General features: G+C 46.2%; 1 protein-coding gene across 3 annotated transcripts; it reads left to right on the forward strand.

Annotated features, from left to right (window-relative positions):
* Positions 1–399: 399 nt before the first annotated feature.
* Positions 400–16,552, forward strand: LOC104861897 (eukaryotic translation initiation factor 3 subunit C). 3 transcript variants are annotated; one of them, XM_010623524.1, is made up of 21 exons: positions 400–466; positions 612–743; positions 1,919–1,984; positions 2,085–2,274; positions 2,963–3,088; positions 3,263–3,317; positions 3,467–3,576; positions 3,935–4,062; positions 7,130–7,289; positions 7,420–7,523; positions 8,147–8,288; positions 8,459–8,584; positions 8,719–8,812; positions 9,496–9,686; positions 10,015–10,239; positions 13,152–13,515; positions 15,569–15,728; positions 15,810–15,875; positions 15,955–16,042; positions 16,129–16,291; positions 16,381–16,552. In XM_010623524.1, exons 2-21 carry the CDS (start codon positions 643–645, stop codon positions 16,461–16,463), a joined length of 2,742 nt encoding a protein of 913 aa, XP_010621826.1. In that variant the 5' UTR covers positions 400–466; positions 612–642; the 3' UTR covers positions 16,464–16,552. The 3 variants fall into 3 exon arrangements, with proteins under 3 accessions (XP_010621826.1, XP_010621824.1, XP_010621827.1); XM_010623522.2 differs by having other exon boundaries at positions 420–518; XM_010623525.2 differs by having other exon boundaries at positions 420–518; positions 3,467–3,570.
* The last annotated feature ends 286 nt before the right edge of the window (positions 16,553–16,838 follow it).

A 16,838-nucleotide genomic window follows, 5' to 3' on the forward strand; every position in this document is an offset into this window, starting at 1 on the left:
AAATAGATGCCATTTATTTATTTATTTATCTATCTATCTATCTATCTATCTATCTATTTATTTATTTATTTATAGTTTGGGGAAACCGAAGCACAGAGGTTAGGAAATTTGCTTAAGGAAATTGTGGAGCTGAGATTCCAACCCTAAAGGCATAACTGGAAATTCGCTCTAAGCCTAGCTCCAAACACCTAGCAGCCCTTCAACATCACCTGGGCGCTGCCCCTACATTCTGATTCTGCAGTTCAGGGATCACGCTAAGGCAATTCACGTTTACCAAGGCGTGGTCGTTTTAGGAAGCAGCTGCAGCTTGTCAACGCCGTCCCGCCAACCTCAAGCTTCTCCCCGCCTCCCTGAGGCACGAAGCCTTCTGGGAGTTGTAGTCACCCCGCGTGATTCGCCAGCGCTTCCAGGAAGTGACGTGTGACCCGCCTCTTCCTTTCGGCGTTTCCGCTGTTTCGACTTCGCGGTGAGTCTCTAGAGCTCAGCGGGTCAGTTTATCTTGGGCCTCGTGCTTGGAGGTACGAGACTTGGGTGGGACAGTGAGGGCCAGGGGTGGGGAGGTGCTGGCCCGAGTCCCTCCCCGTGATCCGTGACGCTTCGTCTCTCCTCAGGTCGCGGCCGCAGCCCCGCAGCGCCACCGCCATGTCGCGGTTTTTCACCACCGGTTCGGACAGCGAGTCTGAGTCGTCCCTGTCCGGGGAGGAGCTCGTCACCAAACCTGTCGGGGGAAACTACGGCAAACAGTGAGTCGGAGGGCTGCGCCGCAGTGTCCACCGGCGGCGGCTTCTGGGGGGATCGGTGCTTGCGGGAGAGGCAGCGTCGGGAGGACGTCCTCCCTCGGCGCTGAGAGTCGTCCTTGGCCATCGGGTACGAGGGAGAGAGTCGCAGAACAGATTTTCTTGGGCTCGGGCTATTGCGTCAGCTTTTAGCTGGCCTTAGATTTACAGCCGCGTCACCCGCAACTTCGCATCCTTTTCCCTTCTCCCCCATTTCTCCCTCTCTGCATCGATCATTCTTAACCCACATCCAAAAATCATAGCTCTTCTTGCCTGTAAGAAGTCTTCATTGATCTCACGTTGCTCATAAAGGGAAACCCTAAATGCTTGGTTAGTGACTGGAGCGTCTCCGTACGGCTTTGAAGTCCAACTGTTTGGCTCTGTAGGAGGTTCTTAAATATTTGTTACATTCTTGTTTGCCTCCAATTACACGGCCTTCCCTCATCTCTGCAGATACCCTTTGAAACAGTGCAACGTTAATTTTCAAACTTGTCATTTGTGTGCCACACATTATTCTTACCGAATCTTTGTTGTACTGTTTAAAAATCTGTGTGTGTCCACACACTGATGTGTATATACACCAATGGGAATACGATTTCACATCACTGCCACGGATGAAAAACTGAACACCACCTGCATAAAACAAAATATTCAGGAAAGATAGTAAAATGAAATGAATTGAAACGCTTGCTGAATGCTGAGTCTGTATCTTGATGTCATAAAAAAATACTAGCAGTGGAAGCATTAAAGACGTTGAAACTCTGCCGTTAGCTTCTGCTGCTTTGGGAAATGTTACTTTCTGGAACCTATTTAGGTATCAGCTTTTCAAAGCCTTTTCCATTATTATAGTTGAAGTGCCCTTTTTCTCCGCTTCTTTTAGTATTTAGTAGTGACTTGTGCCTGCTTGTAATTAGTTGTCTCAACAGAGTAAACAAGTACTCTTTGTTTGTTTATTTTTGGGAAGATGGATTCTGTGGGGTGTGTATGTGAATAGAATTGTACAAAGATGAGGCTGTAGAGAGCAAGTCAGAAAGACCTGGGTGTGGTGTGCATGACCAGAGTCCTCAGTTCTACCTGCTACATCTAAGAAGAGATAGTGGCACTAGGAATGAAGGTTAATGGCCTCTGGTCCTTCCAAACAGGCCATTGTTACTGAGTGAGGATGAAGAGGATACCAAAAGAGTTGTCCGAAGTGCTAAGGACAAGAGGTAAGGCCATGGGGAGGCTGGTTGATGGCAGGAAGCTGGGAGCAGCAGAGAGTTTTCTCCATGGTGGACATGTTTGGTGTGGTATTGCCTGCCACTCCAGGTTTGAGGAGCTGACCAACCTTATCCGGACCATTCGTAATGCCATGAAGATTCGGGATGTCACCAAGTGTCTAGAAGAGTTTGAGCTCCTGGGAAAAGCGTATGGGAAGGCCAAGAGTATTGTGGACAAGGAAGGTGTTCCCCGGTTCTATATCCGCATCCTGGCTGACCTGGAGGACTATCTTAATGAGGTGCAGTGCTTGTGGGTAAAGGGGATCTAGAAAAAGGTATGGGATAGCTATGATCAAAACTGCAAGGGATCATGTCTGTGGGTTCTTTGCCTTTTTGTATACAGTGTTTTCTAGAACACAGGAAATGAGATAGAGCTAAAAGTGAAACTCTTTTTGCTAAGAACTTGGTTGAATTTGTGCTTGTCAGCACCTCTTGATGGCTTTATACTTTTATTTATTTATTTGGTTTTTTTGAGACAGGATCTCACTTTGTAGTTCAGGGTGGCCTTGAGTTTACAAGCCATCCTCCTGGAATGCTGGGATTATAGGTGTGTGCCCGGCTTATGATTTTGTACTTTTAGTGGTGATATATAAAGGATCTTCAAAAAATAAGTTAATGAGGTCTGGGGATTTAGTTTAGTGGTCTACCTGCCTGCCTTGCAAGCACAAAGACCTGAGTTCAATCCCCAGTACGAACAAGGAAAAAAAAAAGTTAATGAGCTGAGTATAAAATTCAGTGATAGAGTACCTGCCTAATTTTTGTGAGTCCTGGGTTCAGTCCTCAGAACCACCAAAAAATAGTTAATGAATGTGGTTAATAAGTACAGATAGCAAGACCAAAAAAGTGATAGTGAAGCCTGAAGTTTAGGGAATACTACTCAGGTCTTACTTAGATCATTTTTCTCCCTGTCTTAACTCTTTCCTTTAGCTTTGGGAAGATAAGGAAGGTAAGAAGAAGATGAACAAGAACAATGCCAAGGCTCTGAGTACCTTGCGCCAGAAGATCCGAAAATACAACCGAGATTTTGAGTCCCATATCACAAGCTACAAGCAGGTGGGGATGCTAGGGGGAGACTTACTGAACTGTGGAAACAGTGACCCTGGGGCTAAGAAGGGCATTAGCAAATGGAAATGTGACTAAGAGGGCAATTATGGCGAGCTGTCAGGTGGAGGGATGATGGGTTGTGGTTGGCAGGCACCCTTAATTCTCTCATCCCCCTCTGTCCAGAACCCTGAGCAGTCTGCTGATGAAGATGCCGAGAAGAATGAGGAGGATTCGGAAGGTGAGAGAGAGAGAGAGAGAGAGAGAGAGAGAGGGAGGGAGTACCTTGTGTGGAAATAGCTAGGAAGTCCAAAGCTAGGAGTTTTGTTGGCCTGGATTCTTACTTGCCCTTTAGCAGTCTAGCTTTTTTCTCCCCTACTTTCCTTCCAGGCTCTTCAGATGAGGATGAAGATGAGGATGGAGTCAGTGCTGCGGCTTTCTTAAAGAAGAAATCAGAAGCCCCTTCTGGGGAGAGTCGCAAATTCCTCAAAAAGGTGGAGGTTAGAACTGGGGTTAGACTTGGGGATGATTTGCTTGCAAGAGACCTTGTGGTTCTCTGAGGCGAAGAAAAGACTTATAGAACCCTGTGACCGAGAGGGAGGGTGGGACTTAGTGGAGTCTGATATGCATACAGGCTTCCTTTTAGAATAGAGCATTGAGTGAACTGGGCCCAGCTCCATCCCTGAGATGTGTGTCCCATGGGGAGTTGTAACTTCTCTGGGTTCATTCTAGCTCTGGACCCTGAGTCCATGAGTAACAGTTACTCTTCTATTCCTGAAAATCCCGGGAGCTTCCAGCAGTGGGGAGAACGGAGACCAGTCTCCCTGTCTTCTTCCTGCTGTCTCTTTTTCCTCAAAGGATGAGAATGAGGACTCAGAAGATTCTGAAGATGATGAAGAGTGGGACACAAGCACCACATCTTCTGAGACAGATTCGGAGGAGGAAGAAGGAAAACAAACTGTTCTTGCCTCAAAATTCCTTAAAAAGTAAAAAAGGGATGGGAACTGGGGCAGCCGTGGCATGAGTAAAGCCTCTGTTATCTTGAAGGTTGTTGTTTCTTCCTTCCATAGAGTCCTAGGAGGAGAGACCAGCCGCTCTCATTTTATAGCAGACTTGGAGTCAAGTTTATTAATTAGCAGACATCACAAGCTATTGTGATCAGAATATGAATTTTGAAGTCTCTAGAGGCCAAATGTTTTAACTGTATCACTCGATGTTTGTGGATGGAGTGGAAATCTCACTTTGGCATCTGTTAGCTGTGTGAGATTGGGCGGTCGTTCTCATCTATAAAGTGGGACAGGAACATTGCCTCCCAGGATAGCTCTGGAAGTAGCCAGGCATGATGGTGCACACCTGTTATCCCAGGACTTTGGGAGTCTGAGGCAGGAGGAGTGCCATGAGTTAGAGGCCAGCCTGGGCTACATAGCGAGACCCTGAAAATAAAACAAAAAAATGTTGGTATAGGAGTAGGTTTATCCTCAAGAGCGTCAGTCTCTGACATGGACTAAGGCTGTGTCTCATTGTTAAAGCATATTTATGGTAGGTAGTGAATATGGGCAGAAAAATAGGACAATCATAGCTGTTACAAGAAATATTTACAACTTGTACTTAATTTTCTAATCAGGCTAAGCCTACCGAGGGTCCTTGTGCTTGCAAGGCAGGCAGCAGAACCACTGAGCTAAATCCCTGGCCTATCTGTTTGTTTTTTTTTAAAGACACAGTCTTGCTATGTTGCCCAGGCTGGTGTTGAACTGGATTCAAGTAATCCTCCTGCCTCAGACTCCCAAGTAGCAGGGACTACAAGCACCTGTTTGTGACTTGTTTCTCAATCAAGTAAATGGTGTTTTTTTCTACAGTATTAACCCAATTAATACAGTATTTATTGCCCAGGCTTAGTCTTCACTGACCAGTGTTTGAGATCAGTTTTTGTTCAGGTTTTTTGTTTTGTTTTTGGTACTGGGGATTGAACTTGGTACCTTAAATTTGCGAGGCAGGCGGTGGACCCACTGAACTAAATCCGTGACTTTAGGGTTAATTTGTAAGGAATATGTTTGGGGCTAAAACATTAAAAATTTTAAAGTAAGCTACTTTGACCACATTAGGATACATAATGAAGTTTCTGAACTTGTAGCTGGGGTAGAAATTCTGAAGTCCAGGCTGATGATGGGTGTCAAGGACCCATTCTGATACATGACCATGTAAATGACAGACTTTTGTTTTGAAACTTGAGATAGTTAACCACTGAAAAGGTGGGGGATGAGAAAAGGTAGAAAAGACAACATAAAAGAAGTAACAGGAGGAGGAACACTAGCCTACAGTCTCAGCACTTAGGATGCTGAGGCAGGATCTATAGTTCAAGTCTTGCTTGGACAATTTAACAAAGCCCTCTCAAAATAAAAAGGGCTAGGAATAGAACTTGCTACAAAGGTCCTAGGTTTTAGCTCCTGTATAGGGCTGTGGAATAGGGGGAGGTAGGACCAAAAACAAAGAGTAAATCTGTTGTCTCAGTTATGGATCTTGGTCTGAAGGTTTTGGAGGAAGTTGTCCATACCTGATATGATTTACCTGTGAAATCTTACTTATGCCATCTACTTCTGAAGAGTTAATTACTTCTGCAGCCTTTGTATATGTGAGAGAAAGAGATCTCTTTTATTGGTGTCTCTCAATGGTTAGTCCCTCTGCTGTGTCTGAACTTTAGGACTGTAGGTGGCACCTGTAAGGTATATAGCAGGTTTATATTCTCAATATAAACATTTGTTTTCTTGTTTTTCCAACACAACATGAACTTATCAAGGTTTGATCTATCCGAGGAGAACTCAAACTCAAGTTTCAGATCTTCAATTAGAATTTCATAGGGGGAGAGTTCTTTGTGCTTTTGAATTATGGATCTTAGGATTCTTAAGGCAAGGAGTAAAACTAACCCAAGGAAAATTCAATTTATTGGAAGCACTAATTTCAAAATAGAATTATCTCTTCAGCCTTTCAAAAGCTTTGGGGATGATATGGACAATTTAATGAACATACTTTGCATATTTGCCAAACCTGTAAGTGAGTTTTTACTGTTAGGGAGCAATGGGGGAAGGTCTTCCATAAGCCTCAAGAGTTAAAGTATTGGTCTCTTGTCGAGGGGAAATTTTAACCCAACTGGCAAGTTTGTTTTTTGTTTGTTTGTTTGTTTTTTTGTTTGTTTTTTGAGACAGGGTCTCACTATGTAGTTGAGACTGACCTGGAACTCACTATGTAGCCCAAGCTGGTCTCAAACTCACAGCGATCCTCCTGCCTCAGCCTCCCAAGTGCTGGGATTACAGGCGTGCACCACCATGCCTGTCTACCCAACTGGCAAGTTTATAAACTATTACTAAGGCATACTCAGTGCTTTTAAGCAGTCTAGATTAAATTTATTCACAAATATTTAAACGGTCAATTTTGACAATTACAGAAGAGGATTTGTTGAATAGTTCTGGAAAATCTGCTGGCAGTCTCAAAATGTTTTAGTCTTTCTCAGGCATTGTGTTGTATTGGGCAATTTTTTGTTTTTCTTTTAAAATGTAGAATTAGGGCCAGGGATTTAGCTCAGTGGTGCTGGCTGGCGCCTGCCTCACAAGTGCAAGGTCCTGAGTTCAATCCCCGGTACCAAAAAAAAAAGTAGAATTAGATTAAGTAGTTGTCAGGAGAGGAGAGAGGAAAGTCTAGGAATAGCAAAATTTTTACTTTATTTTGATTTGGTGTCTAGTACAAAGGTCAGTCTGAATAGAGAAACTAGTATCAGTGAAAATAACTTAGGTTGTTTCTGGTTACCTTCGGTGCTGTATGACAGGTAGTATCTGTGTCTGCGGTGGCCTGGTGAGCGGGCGGTGCATTTCCCTTGGTGTGGTGGCAGAGTCCAGCAAACTGAGGTGCTCCCAGAGTCTGGCTTTGTTATGGTTAGGGTTGCTCTGCTCCGCAGATCATAGAGTACAGCTTGGACCCTTGGCAGAGGAACAGTAGTTCTTGGGAGGAGGGAGCCTCAGGTGGGAGGGGACTGGTCTTTCATCTTCTCCCCTCTCCATGCAGAGCCCCTGCCACAGAGGAGGACAAGAAGGCGGCTGAGAAGAAGCGGGAGGACAAAGCCAAGAAGAAGCACGATAGGAAATCTAAGCGCTTAGATGAAGAGGAGGAGGACAATGAAGGCGGGGAGTGGGAACGGGTCCGAGGTGGAGTGCCCCTTGTGAAGGTGAGGATTTCGGTGCAGAAATGAACTGGGAGACAGTTTGGGAGAGTATATATGTGCCCGCCTTGTCAGAGTGGGGAAAAGGCATCAAGTTCCTGTTGGCATGCACATGACAGTCTGTGTGTTGGTCTAGGAAAAGCCAAAAATGTTTGCCAAGGGAACTGAGATCACCCATGCTGTGGTCATCAAGAAACTGAATGAGATCCTTCAGGCACGAGGCAAGAAGGGAACTGATCGGTAAGATTCATGGGCTCAGCTGTGAGGTTAGAGGGTAAAAGCTCTTTTTCTCCTCAATGCAGGGAAGGGCATGCAAGGAGGGGAACAGTTCTGTTTTTGGAAAATCTGTGTGGCTGTAGTGGAGGAACAGTATGCCTGGGACGTACCTGCCCATTTTCTTTCTTTCTTTCTTTCTTTCTTTCTTTCTCTTTCTTTTTTTTTTTTTTTTTTTTTTCTGTACTGGGATCGAACTTGGAACCTTGTGCTTTCAAGGCAGGCAGCAGAACCACTGAACTAAATCCCCAGCCACATTTTCTGTGGTTAATTCTCTGTGTAACCTTGAACCAGTCCCTAGGCTTTTTTGGGACAGTTTTGCCATCTGTAAAATGAGAGTAATGTTCATCTCTAATTAAGTGGCTGAAAAGTATGGTGGATATGAAAGCATCTTATACCATTCTAAGATTGTTACTCTTACTGCCTTTTCTATTGGGGATTTTGAAGGAGAAGCAGGTACACAGTTGGTGAGGATGAGGGACTCTGAAATGGGCTCCCTTGCTGAAAGAGGGCATCCAAGGGCGGGTTCTGTGACAGAATGAGACTTTCTGATTTGTCTCCAAAGCCTCACCTGTTCTGTACCTCTCCAGTGCCACCCAGATTGAGCTGCTACAATTGCTGGTCCAGATTGCTGCTGAAAACAACCTGGGGGAGGGCGTCATCGTCAAGATCAAGTTCAATATCATTGCCTCTCTGTATGACTACAACCCCAACCTGGCCACATACATGAAGGTGAGGGCGTTGAAGAGGAGCGTGGAGACAACAGTGCCTAATGTCTTAAAACCCGGGATGTAGCCTCGGTCTTTGCAGCTTACGGCCCTGCGGATTCCGGTGGGAGAACTCTTGGGAGGCATCCACCTACTCCATCCTCACACTGAATTTGCTGTCTGGTCTTTTGGCAGCCAGAGATGTGGCAGAAGTGCCTGGACTGCATCAATGAGCTGATGGACATCTTGTTTGCAAATCCCAACATCTTTGTTGGAGAGAACATTCTGGAAGAGAGTGAGAACCTGCAAAATTTTGACCAGGTAAAGGGAGGAACAGGCACGGGGACTGGAGGCATCCGTTGTTTGCTTTGGAAAGGCTCCATGGAGATAGGAGTTGAGATTTAGGACAGAAGCCTGGGCTAATGTATTTATTCCTCCTTTGCTTTCTTCTTTAGCCTCTGCGTGTCCGGGGCTGTATCCTAACTCTGGTGGAACGAATGGATGAAGAATTTACCAAAATAATGCAGAATACTGACCCTCATTCCCAAGGTAAGCCCTTGTGCAGTACTTGCACCGAGGCCTGGTTGAGGTGCTGTGGCCCCTCCCATTGACCCTGGAGTCTCAGGAGGGTTGGGAGTTGCATCTCGTGCTCCAGGGTTACGTTGTTGGTCTAGAGGCTGCTTTGGTTAAGGCCTCTTTGCCCTTGGTTGTTTTGTTTGGATCAGAGGCACTGGGGTGGTGAAACGCTGAACGGTTTATTCAGTGCCAGTGACTGTGCCTGCTGAGTCTTGTATGCAGGGAAGAATGAGGCACCCAGAGGTCTCAGGGCCCATGGAGCTTCCCTTTAGTATTACAAAAAGGCAGTCCAGCAGACTTTGAGCTGAGAGATCAAGGAGAGTTAGTTGGGAAGAATTTGCTGAAGAGAGAGCATCTCACAAACAGGAACAGAAGGTGAGCTCTGCACTTTCTAGGAATAAAGTGGCTGTGCATAATAAGACCAGGGGAGAATCACAGGAGGTGAGGCAAGTGCCAGACAATAGTAGTTAAGATTTTTTCCCCTAAATCATAGGAAAGCAGGGTTGTACATCCTGGAAGAGAATGATGTTTTCAGGGCACAGTGAATACTTACCTGATGAGTAAAGAAACACATCAAGGTGACTGGGTTTTCTGGGGACAGAGGGTTAAGGAAGCCCAGATACCCAGCTGAGATGAGGGTGGGTTCTCTCTGCCAGAGTATGTGGAGCACCTGAAGGACGAGGCACAGGTGTGCGCCATCATCGAGCGGGTGCAGCGCTACTTGGAGGAGAAGGGCACCACGGAGGAGATCTGCCGCATCTACTTGAGGCGCATCCTCCACACTTATTACAAGTTCGATTACAAGGCCCACCAGCGGCAGCTTACCCCTCCTGAAGGTTCCTCAAAGGTGAGCCCTGGGCAGTCGACAGTTCAAGATGTGTGGATCTTACCTATTTGATTGTTAATGACTTGACGGCAAATCTTTCCTAGAAATACAACTTCCTGAGGTGGAGCAGGGAGGGAAGTGGATTAAAATCGGGTTGGAGAGGGCCGAGGGGATTCAGCTCAGTGGTGCCGCCACCTGCCTCACAAGTGCGTGGTCCTGAGTTCAATCTCTGGAACCAGGAAAAAAAAATCAGGTTGGATAAAGTTTCAGCTTGGGTTATGAGGGCCTGAGTCTTTTAAAACCATCATCCTTGCCAGGATCTATTTCCACCAACTTCCCTTTCCCCCAGTCTGAGCAAGACCAGGCAGAAAATGAGGGTGAGGACTCAGCTGTACTGATGGAGAGGCTGTGCAAGTACATCTATGCCAAGGACCGCACGGATCGGATCCGCACCTGCGCCATCCTCTGCCACATCTACCATCATGCTCTGCACTCCCGCTGGTACCAGGCCCGCGACCTCATGCTCATGAGCCACCTCCAAGACAACATTCAGCATGCAGACCCACCGGTGCAGGTAAGCTGAGGAGCCAGGCCATGCCCTAGCTCCGACAGACTGGCTCAGCCGGAAATAGCCAGCTTTCTGGCTGCTGTGGGTTTAAGGAGATGCTTGATTTTTCCCAGATCCCAGCATTCTTTCGTCCTCTTCCATGTAAGCACGTTTTGTACTCTTCCAATAGCATTTGATTGTGTGGGATAGACAGAGGTTCTAGTTCACACACTTGTTTATTTTATATACTGTCTGTTTCAGAAAATTCGGAGATTATCTTGCCTAGAAAGTGAATAAGTTATTATATCAGGAGGGAAGATAGGGACTCAAATGCAGTGTGATGTACTGGAACACCACATAACTGTGACAACTAGTTGTGTAGGGCAGAGGGAGTTGAGACAGTCTCCGTATGTAGCCCAGGCTAGCCTCAAATTTGGGATCCCCCTGGCTCAGTGTGCCATGAAGTTGGGATTAGAGGCACTTGCCACCATGTCTGGCTTCAGTTTTTTCTAATACAGTTACTATTTTCTGAGTTCTGTCTGAAGAAATCTTTGCTTACTTAGAAATCATGGAAGTATTTTTTTTTCTGGTAAACATGTATGCTTTTACATTTAAACTTAAAATTCATCCTACTTTAGTTTTGAATATGGTGTGAGGCTGGGCTCAGCATTATTTGTAGCAATTACTTTCTTTCCCTGGTATATTGTTTTGGTTCCTTTGTGGAAATTGCATGGAAACCACATGACTAGCTGTCAGAGTGGGAGTATCCCTGTCTTCTCATACGTCCTGTCTGTCCTTGTGCCAGTCTTTATACAGTGGAAAGTCTTAAATTCAAGCAGTAAGAGTCTTCCAACTGTTCTTTCTCATGGTTGCTTTGGATATCTAGGCTCTCTTCCTTTGCACATAAATTTTAGAATTAACAAAAGCTTAGGATCAAATTAGATTTATAAATCAAGTTTAGGAGAATTAACATTTTATTATTAAACCTTTCAAGCTTGCACATTCTGTCTTTATTTATTTTCTCTTTCTCTGCATTGTTTTACAGTTTTCAGTGTGGAAAATTATTCCTGTGTTTTGCTGACACGATTTTTGTAGTTTTTTTCTTTTTATTGAGTTTATTGGTACATTCTAGGTAGACAGTACAGTTAGATTCATTGCTGGGATCTTGTACCTTTACATGACAGGTCTTGGTTCTCATTTTTTCTCCTTGTCCCTGCCCTCCTTTCACCCCCTCTAACACAGTTTTTAAATTTCATTTTCCGTATATCCTAATTTTTCAAACCTGTATTCACATTGGTTTTCAACATCTTTTAAGTCACATTTTTTCCTCTTTTTTTCAGAACTGTTTATTTGGTCGCTACTTTTTGTTATTGAAGCTTAATCATGATTCGTAATGCACTGTTTTGATGAGGCTTCTTAAAACTGGCTGGATTTTTGCTCTGACCTTCGAAGAAGGCCATTTTATTGTTTAGAGTCACTTCTGAGGCCAACCACTCATCAGCCTTGGGGACTGTGTGTGTGTGAGCGCTGCTGTAGATTAAAGCCTCCTCCACCTCATTGCAGTCAGCCTGTGGATGGTGATTGGAAGGATGGGGAGGACGCTTGATTTCTTGTTTTCGTATCAGAAAAACTTTAAAAAGCTAAGTGTGCTGAGGTCTTTTGTTGCCTCAGCAGATGAAGTAACTAATTGTTTTAATTCAGATGTAAGGAATTACCTAAATCTTGGTTTGTGTAGATTTACAATCTGCATATAATGTTAGTAAAACGGATAGCTTTTAAAGTTCCGTGTGTGTACAGTCCCCCTCCCTCTTTCCACATCCATTAATTACCAAACTTTGTAAACTCGCGTTGTAACATTACAGCCATGCTTTGTTGCACCAGTTTTACACATTTTACAGTACAGTACTTATTTTTCTGAGGCAAAGCAGAGGTGTATTTCTCAAGGTTTTTGCCTCTCAGCAGTATTTGATGGAGGATCTTTTCTACATTTGTGTTATGTTGTGTTTTGTTTTGAGACTGTCTGACTGTGTAGTTCAGGCTGGACTTGAACTCCCTATGTAGTCCAGGCTGGACTCCTACTCAAAGCAATCCTCCTGCCTCAGTTTCCAGAGTGCTAGGATGACTGGCATGTGTCACCATGCCCAGTTTATAGGTTTCATGTTTTCTGCTTGAAAAACTGTCATCTGTTTGTAGGTGTAGTTTTATTACTGCAGATGGTCCCTGGTTTAGAATGATTTTTTGATTTGATGATCGTGCACTCAATAGAAGTGATACTTTGAGTAGGAAATCTGAGTTCTGCTCTCTTCCTAGACAAGCAGATTTCCTTTTTAAGCTTTTTTGTCATATTGCAGTGATTCAGGTGTCTAAGGCAGTGCTGAATAAAAGTAGTATGAGAGCATTTTGCCATGTTCCCACTTTGCTTTTTTTTTGTTTTGTTTTGTTTTTGTTTTTTGAGACAGGGTCTCACCATGTAGTTGAGACTGACCTGGAACTCACTATGTAGCCCAGGCTGGTCTCGAACTCACAGTGATCCTCCTGCCAGCCTCCCGAGTGCTGGGATTACAGGCATGCGCCACCATGCCCGGCCAAATAAGGCCTTTCTAATTAGATCAGATTACACCCACCATCACGATACCAGCTCCCATCCTAATTCCCTCCCATTTTTTATTTTTCTCCCTGGCACGAATCACCATCGTTTTAGTGTGGTTATTTTGTCCTTCGTGCAGAAGTTAAGGGCCAGGGATTTAGCCCAGTGGTTCTGCCGCCTGCCTCACAAGCACAAGGACCTGCATTCAATCCCTGGTACCAAAAAAAAAAAAGTAGTAGTTAAGCTGTAGCCTACTACTCAGCACATAATAGGTGCTCTAAGTGTATCTTTTGAATAAAGAATCCGCTTACCTGTGGCTGTCACCTCAGAATGGATTACCCTTTGTCCCCAGATTCTGTACAACCGCACTATGGTGCAGCTGGGCATCTGTGCCTTCCGCCAGGGCCTGACCAAAGATGCGCATAATGCCCTATTGGACATTCAGTCGAGTGGCCGGGCCAAGGAGCTTCTGGGCCAAGGTCTGCTGCTGCGCAGCCTCCAGGAGCGCAACCAGGAGCAGGAGAAGGTAGAGCGGCGCAGACAGGTGCCCTTCCACCTCCACATCAACCTGGAACTGCTGGAGTGTGTCTACCTGGTGTCTGCCATGCTCTTGGAGATTCCCTACATGGCTGCCCACGAGAGCGATGCCCGCCGACGCATGATCAGCAAGCAGTTCCATCACCAGCTTCGGGTGGGGGAGCGACAGCCCTTGCTGGGTGAGTGGGGGACTCCGTGCAGCCCCTTCCTTTGCCTTTTGATGACGATTACGATTGAGAGCAAGTTAAGCAGCCAGGTGTGGTGGTCCACATATGGAATCCCAGCCCTTGGAGACTAAGGTAGGAGCATCACTGCAAGTTCAAGGCCATCCTGGAATACAAAAGCGAGACCCCGTCTTGAAACAAAAGAGAGCGAAATTAAGGGAACTCAGTCTACCAGGTGACTCCATTTAATTTAATAATACCTTCTCTGTCTGGCATTGTTCTGAGTATTTTATAAGTAACAGCTGATACAGTCTCTGTGATAAGAGTGCACTTGGGGCCATGGATGTAGCTCAGAGGAATAGTGCCTGCCCTGGCAATCACGAGGTCTTGAATTCGATCCCTGGTACCAAAACAAAAGAGTGCTCTTATTACCCCCTTTTCCTGATGAAAAGACGGAGGTGAAGAAGTGACTTGCACAAGTTGAAATCAGCTAATATGTTTGAGTCTTTTTTTGCTCTTCATGCATTTGTATTCATGGCCGGCCAACTAGAATACAGCCTTACATTAGTAATTTGCCAGGCACTGTTGTGCACACCTGTGATCTCAGCACTGTAGGAGGCCAAGTCCCAAGTTTGAAGGTGAGTGTGGGCTGCTTAGCCTGAGCAATTTAGCAACCGAGTCTCCGTTCTGGAGACCCTGTCTCAAAACAACAGAAACCTTTTTTTTTTTTTTTTTTTTTTGAGGTAGGGTCTCCCTATGTAGTTCAGGCTGGCCTTAAACTCACTTGTGGCCCAAGCTAGACTTGAACTTTCGATCCACCTGCCTCAGCCTCCTGAGTGTTGGCACTACAGGCATGGGCCACCACACCTGACAACAAAAACATTTTTTAAAGGGCTGGAGATGTAGCCTAGTGATTAAGGGGGATTGGAGATCAAACTCAGGGGCACTCTACCACTGAGCTACCTCCCTAGCCCTTTTTATTTTGAGACAGGCCTTTGCTAATTTACCCAGGCAGGACTTAAATTTGTAATCTTCCTGCCTCAACCTCCCAGGTAACCCGTAGCTGGGTTTACAGGTGTGTGCAGTTGGCACACGGCAGGACTTGAGTGAGCCAAGCTGCTGCCTGCATCCAACCCCTACTGCTCATGTGTGTGGTCAGGCCTACGTATAGGTGCCCCTTATGTAAACTTTCGAGCTTACCTCGGTGTAGTTTATAGGGAAATGTCTAGGGAGAATCTGAAGTTTTACACATCTTAGAATTCTGGTGGATCTGGCAGGCTGTCTTCTCAGAGCTGGCTTTGGTGAGAGCTGAAGTAGAAGCTGTCAGGAAGGGAGTGCTATGATGGAGGCTAATCTGAGAGGGCTGTGTGTCCCTCCATGCGCTTGGTCTTCTTCCTGTGTTTCTCTTTGGTTCTGATGTGCACATACCTGTGCCTGTTCTAGTGTCTGCCACGTTCACATGTGCCACCTGCTTGCAGTCTCACAGCTTTGACACTTGTCTGCCTTGAATTCCAGGCGCTCCTGCTGGTGTGTTCCCGCTGTCTCTCAGGATAGTATTTGGGGGCCCAGATCCATGATCAGCACATCCAACCTGTGATTTTACAGAGAGTTTAAATTGAGGCTAAAAATTTTGTTTAAGGAACATAAGTGAACTATTAAGGATAACTAACGCTAAGTGTATGGATATGTCAGAAATCATGAAGACAGTGAGTGAAGTTGAGTAAATACCATTCTATTCAAGATGTTAGACTTGTTTTAGGCCAAAGCACGGGTGAGAATCTGATGAAAGCTGCGGATGCTTTTCTCAGGAATGAGCACAGCGAGTTAGCCACACACACGTGGCCAAATTCCTAAAGGCCACCTACGGACTGGCTTAATCCAGGCCCAAATAAACGCAGACACTTAAGTGACGGTACATTTCCACGGCTTGGGGACAGCTGGAGAGCCTAGTCCAGTTGTTTGCCCTTCTGACCTGTTCTTTCTTAAACTGCTTGTGGGGCACTGTACCCCTGAGCCCCACCTTAGCCCCATGGTCCTTGGGGCCTTGTCTGATTCCCAACCCTTTCAGGTCCCCCTGAGTCGATGAGGGAGCACGTGGTTGCAGCCTCCAAGGCCATGAAGATGGGCGATTGGAAGACCTGCCACAGTTTCATCATTAATGAGAAAATGAATGGGAAAGTTTGGGACCTTTTCCCCGAGGCTGACAAAGTCCGCACCATGCTGGTTAGGTGAGCAGAGGGGCACGGTGGTGGGAAGGGGGACTTCTGCTGTCCTTTCCTAAGGACCACCCCCTTTCTGCCTCCCCACAGGAAGATCCAGGAAGAGTCGCTGAGGACCTACCTGTTCACCTACAGCAGTGTCTACGACTCCATCAGGTGAGGCGGGCCCTGGGAAGGCAGAGGGAAGTCCCTGTCTGTGGTGGGATCCTAACCATCGCCGCTGCCTTCTTCCCAGCATGGAGACGCTGTCAGACATGTTCGAGCTGGACCTGCCCACCGTGCACTCCATCATCAGCAAGATGATCATTAACGAAGAACTGATGGTAAGGGTGGGCGTGGTGAGTGGAGGCGGAGTGGTGGATACCAGATGGTGGGGCCCAGTCGCCACGTCCCCTTCCTGCTCCCGCAGGCCTCCCTAGACCAGCCCACGCAGACAGTGGTGATGCACCGCACTGAGCCCACCGCGCAGCAGAACCTGGCTCTCCAGCTGGCCGAGAAGCTGGGTAGCCTGGTGGAGAATAACGAGCGGGTGTTTGACCACAAGCAGGGCACCTATGGTGGCTACTTCCGAGGTGAGTGGCTTTCCTGCCCCTGCTGTCAGGATCCTGGCCCCGGCCGCCTCTTCCCCTGGCCTTCACACCCTCTCTCCCTTCCCTCACAGACCAGAAGGATGGCTACCGCAAAAATGAGGGCTACATGCGCCGGGGTGGCTACCGCCAGCAGCAGTCTCAGACGGCCTACTGAGCTGCCCGCTTCTGTCGCTGTGGCCCAGACTATAGCCTTTCATTCTGAACCCACACCGGTCAGTCAATAAAGGTCTCTGAAGGTTGTCATTTGCTTACTGTCTTTTGGCACCACAAGGACGTGTTGGACTCATTCATAACTCATTGTATTTCCAAGCTTCTACCACATGCAGGCACAAGGTTGAGGGTGCAGAATGGATTATGTACACCCCTGACTTCATAAGGCTTGCTATTCTGATATTTAGCAGAATATTGTAGCAATGTGATACATTATAATGCGCACGGAAAAAGATAGTGTATATATTGAGTAGGATGTCGCTGTTGGGCCATAACGATAGGAAGCCATAATGAAGGCAGTACACGTGGTTCCTAGCAA

The sequence above is a fragment of the Fukomys damarensis genome, unplaced genomic scaffold (genome assembly GCF_012274545.1).
Source record: "Fukomys damarensis isolate Sample0158 unplaced genomic scaffold, DMR_v1.0_HiC HiC_scaffold_34, whole genome shotgun sequence".
In the NCBI taxonomy this organism is placed as follows: domain Eukaryota; kingdom Metazoa; phylum Chordata; class Mammalia; order Rodentia; family Bathyergidae; genus Fukomys; species Fukomys damarensis.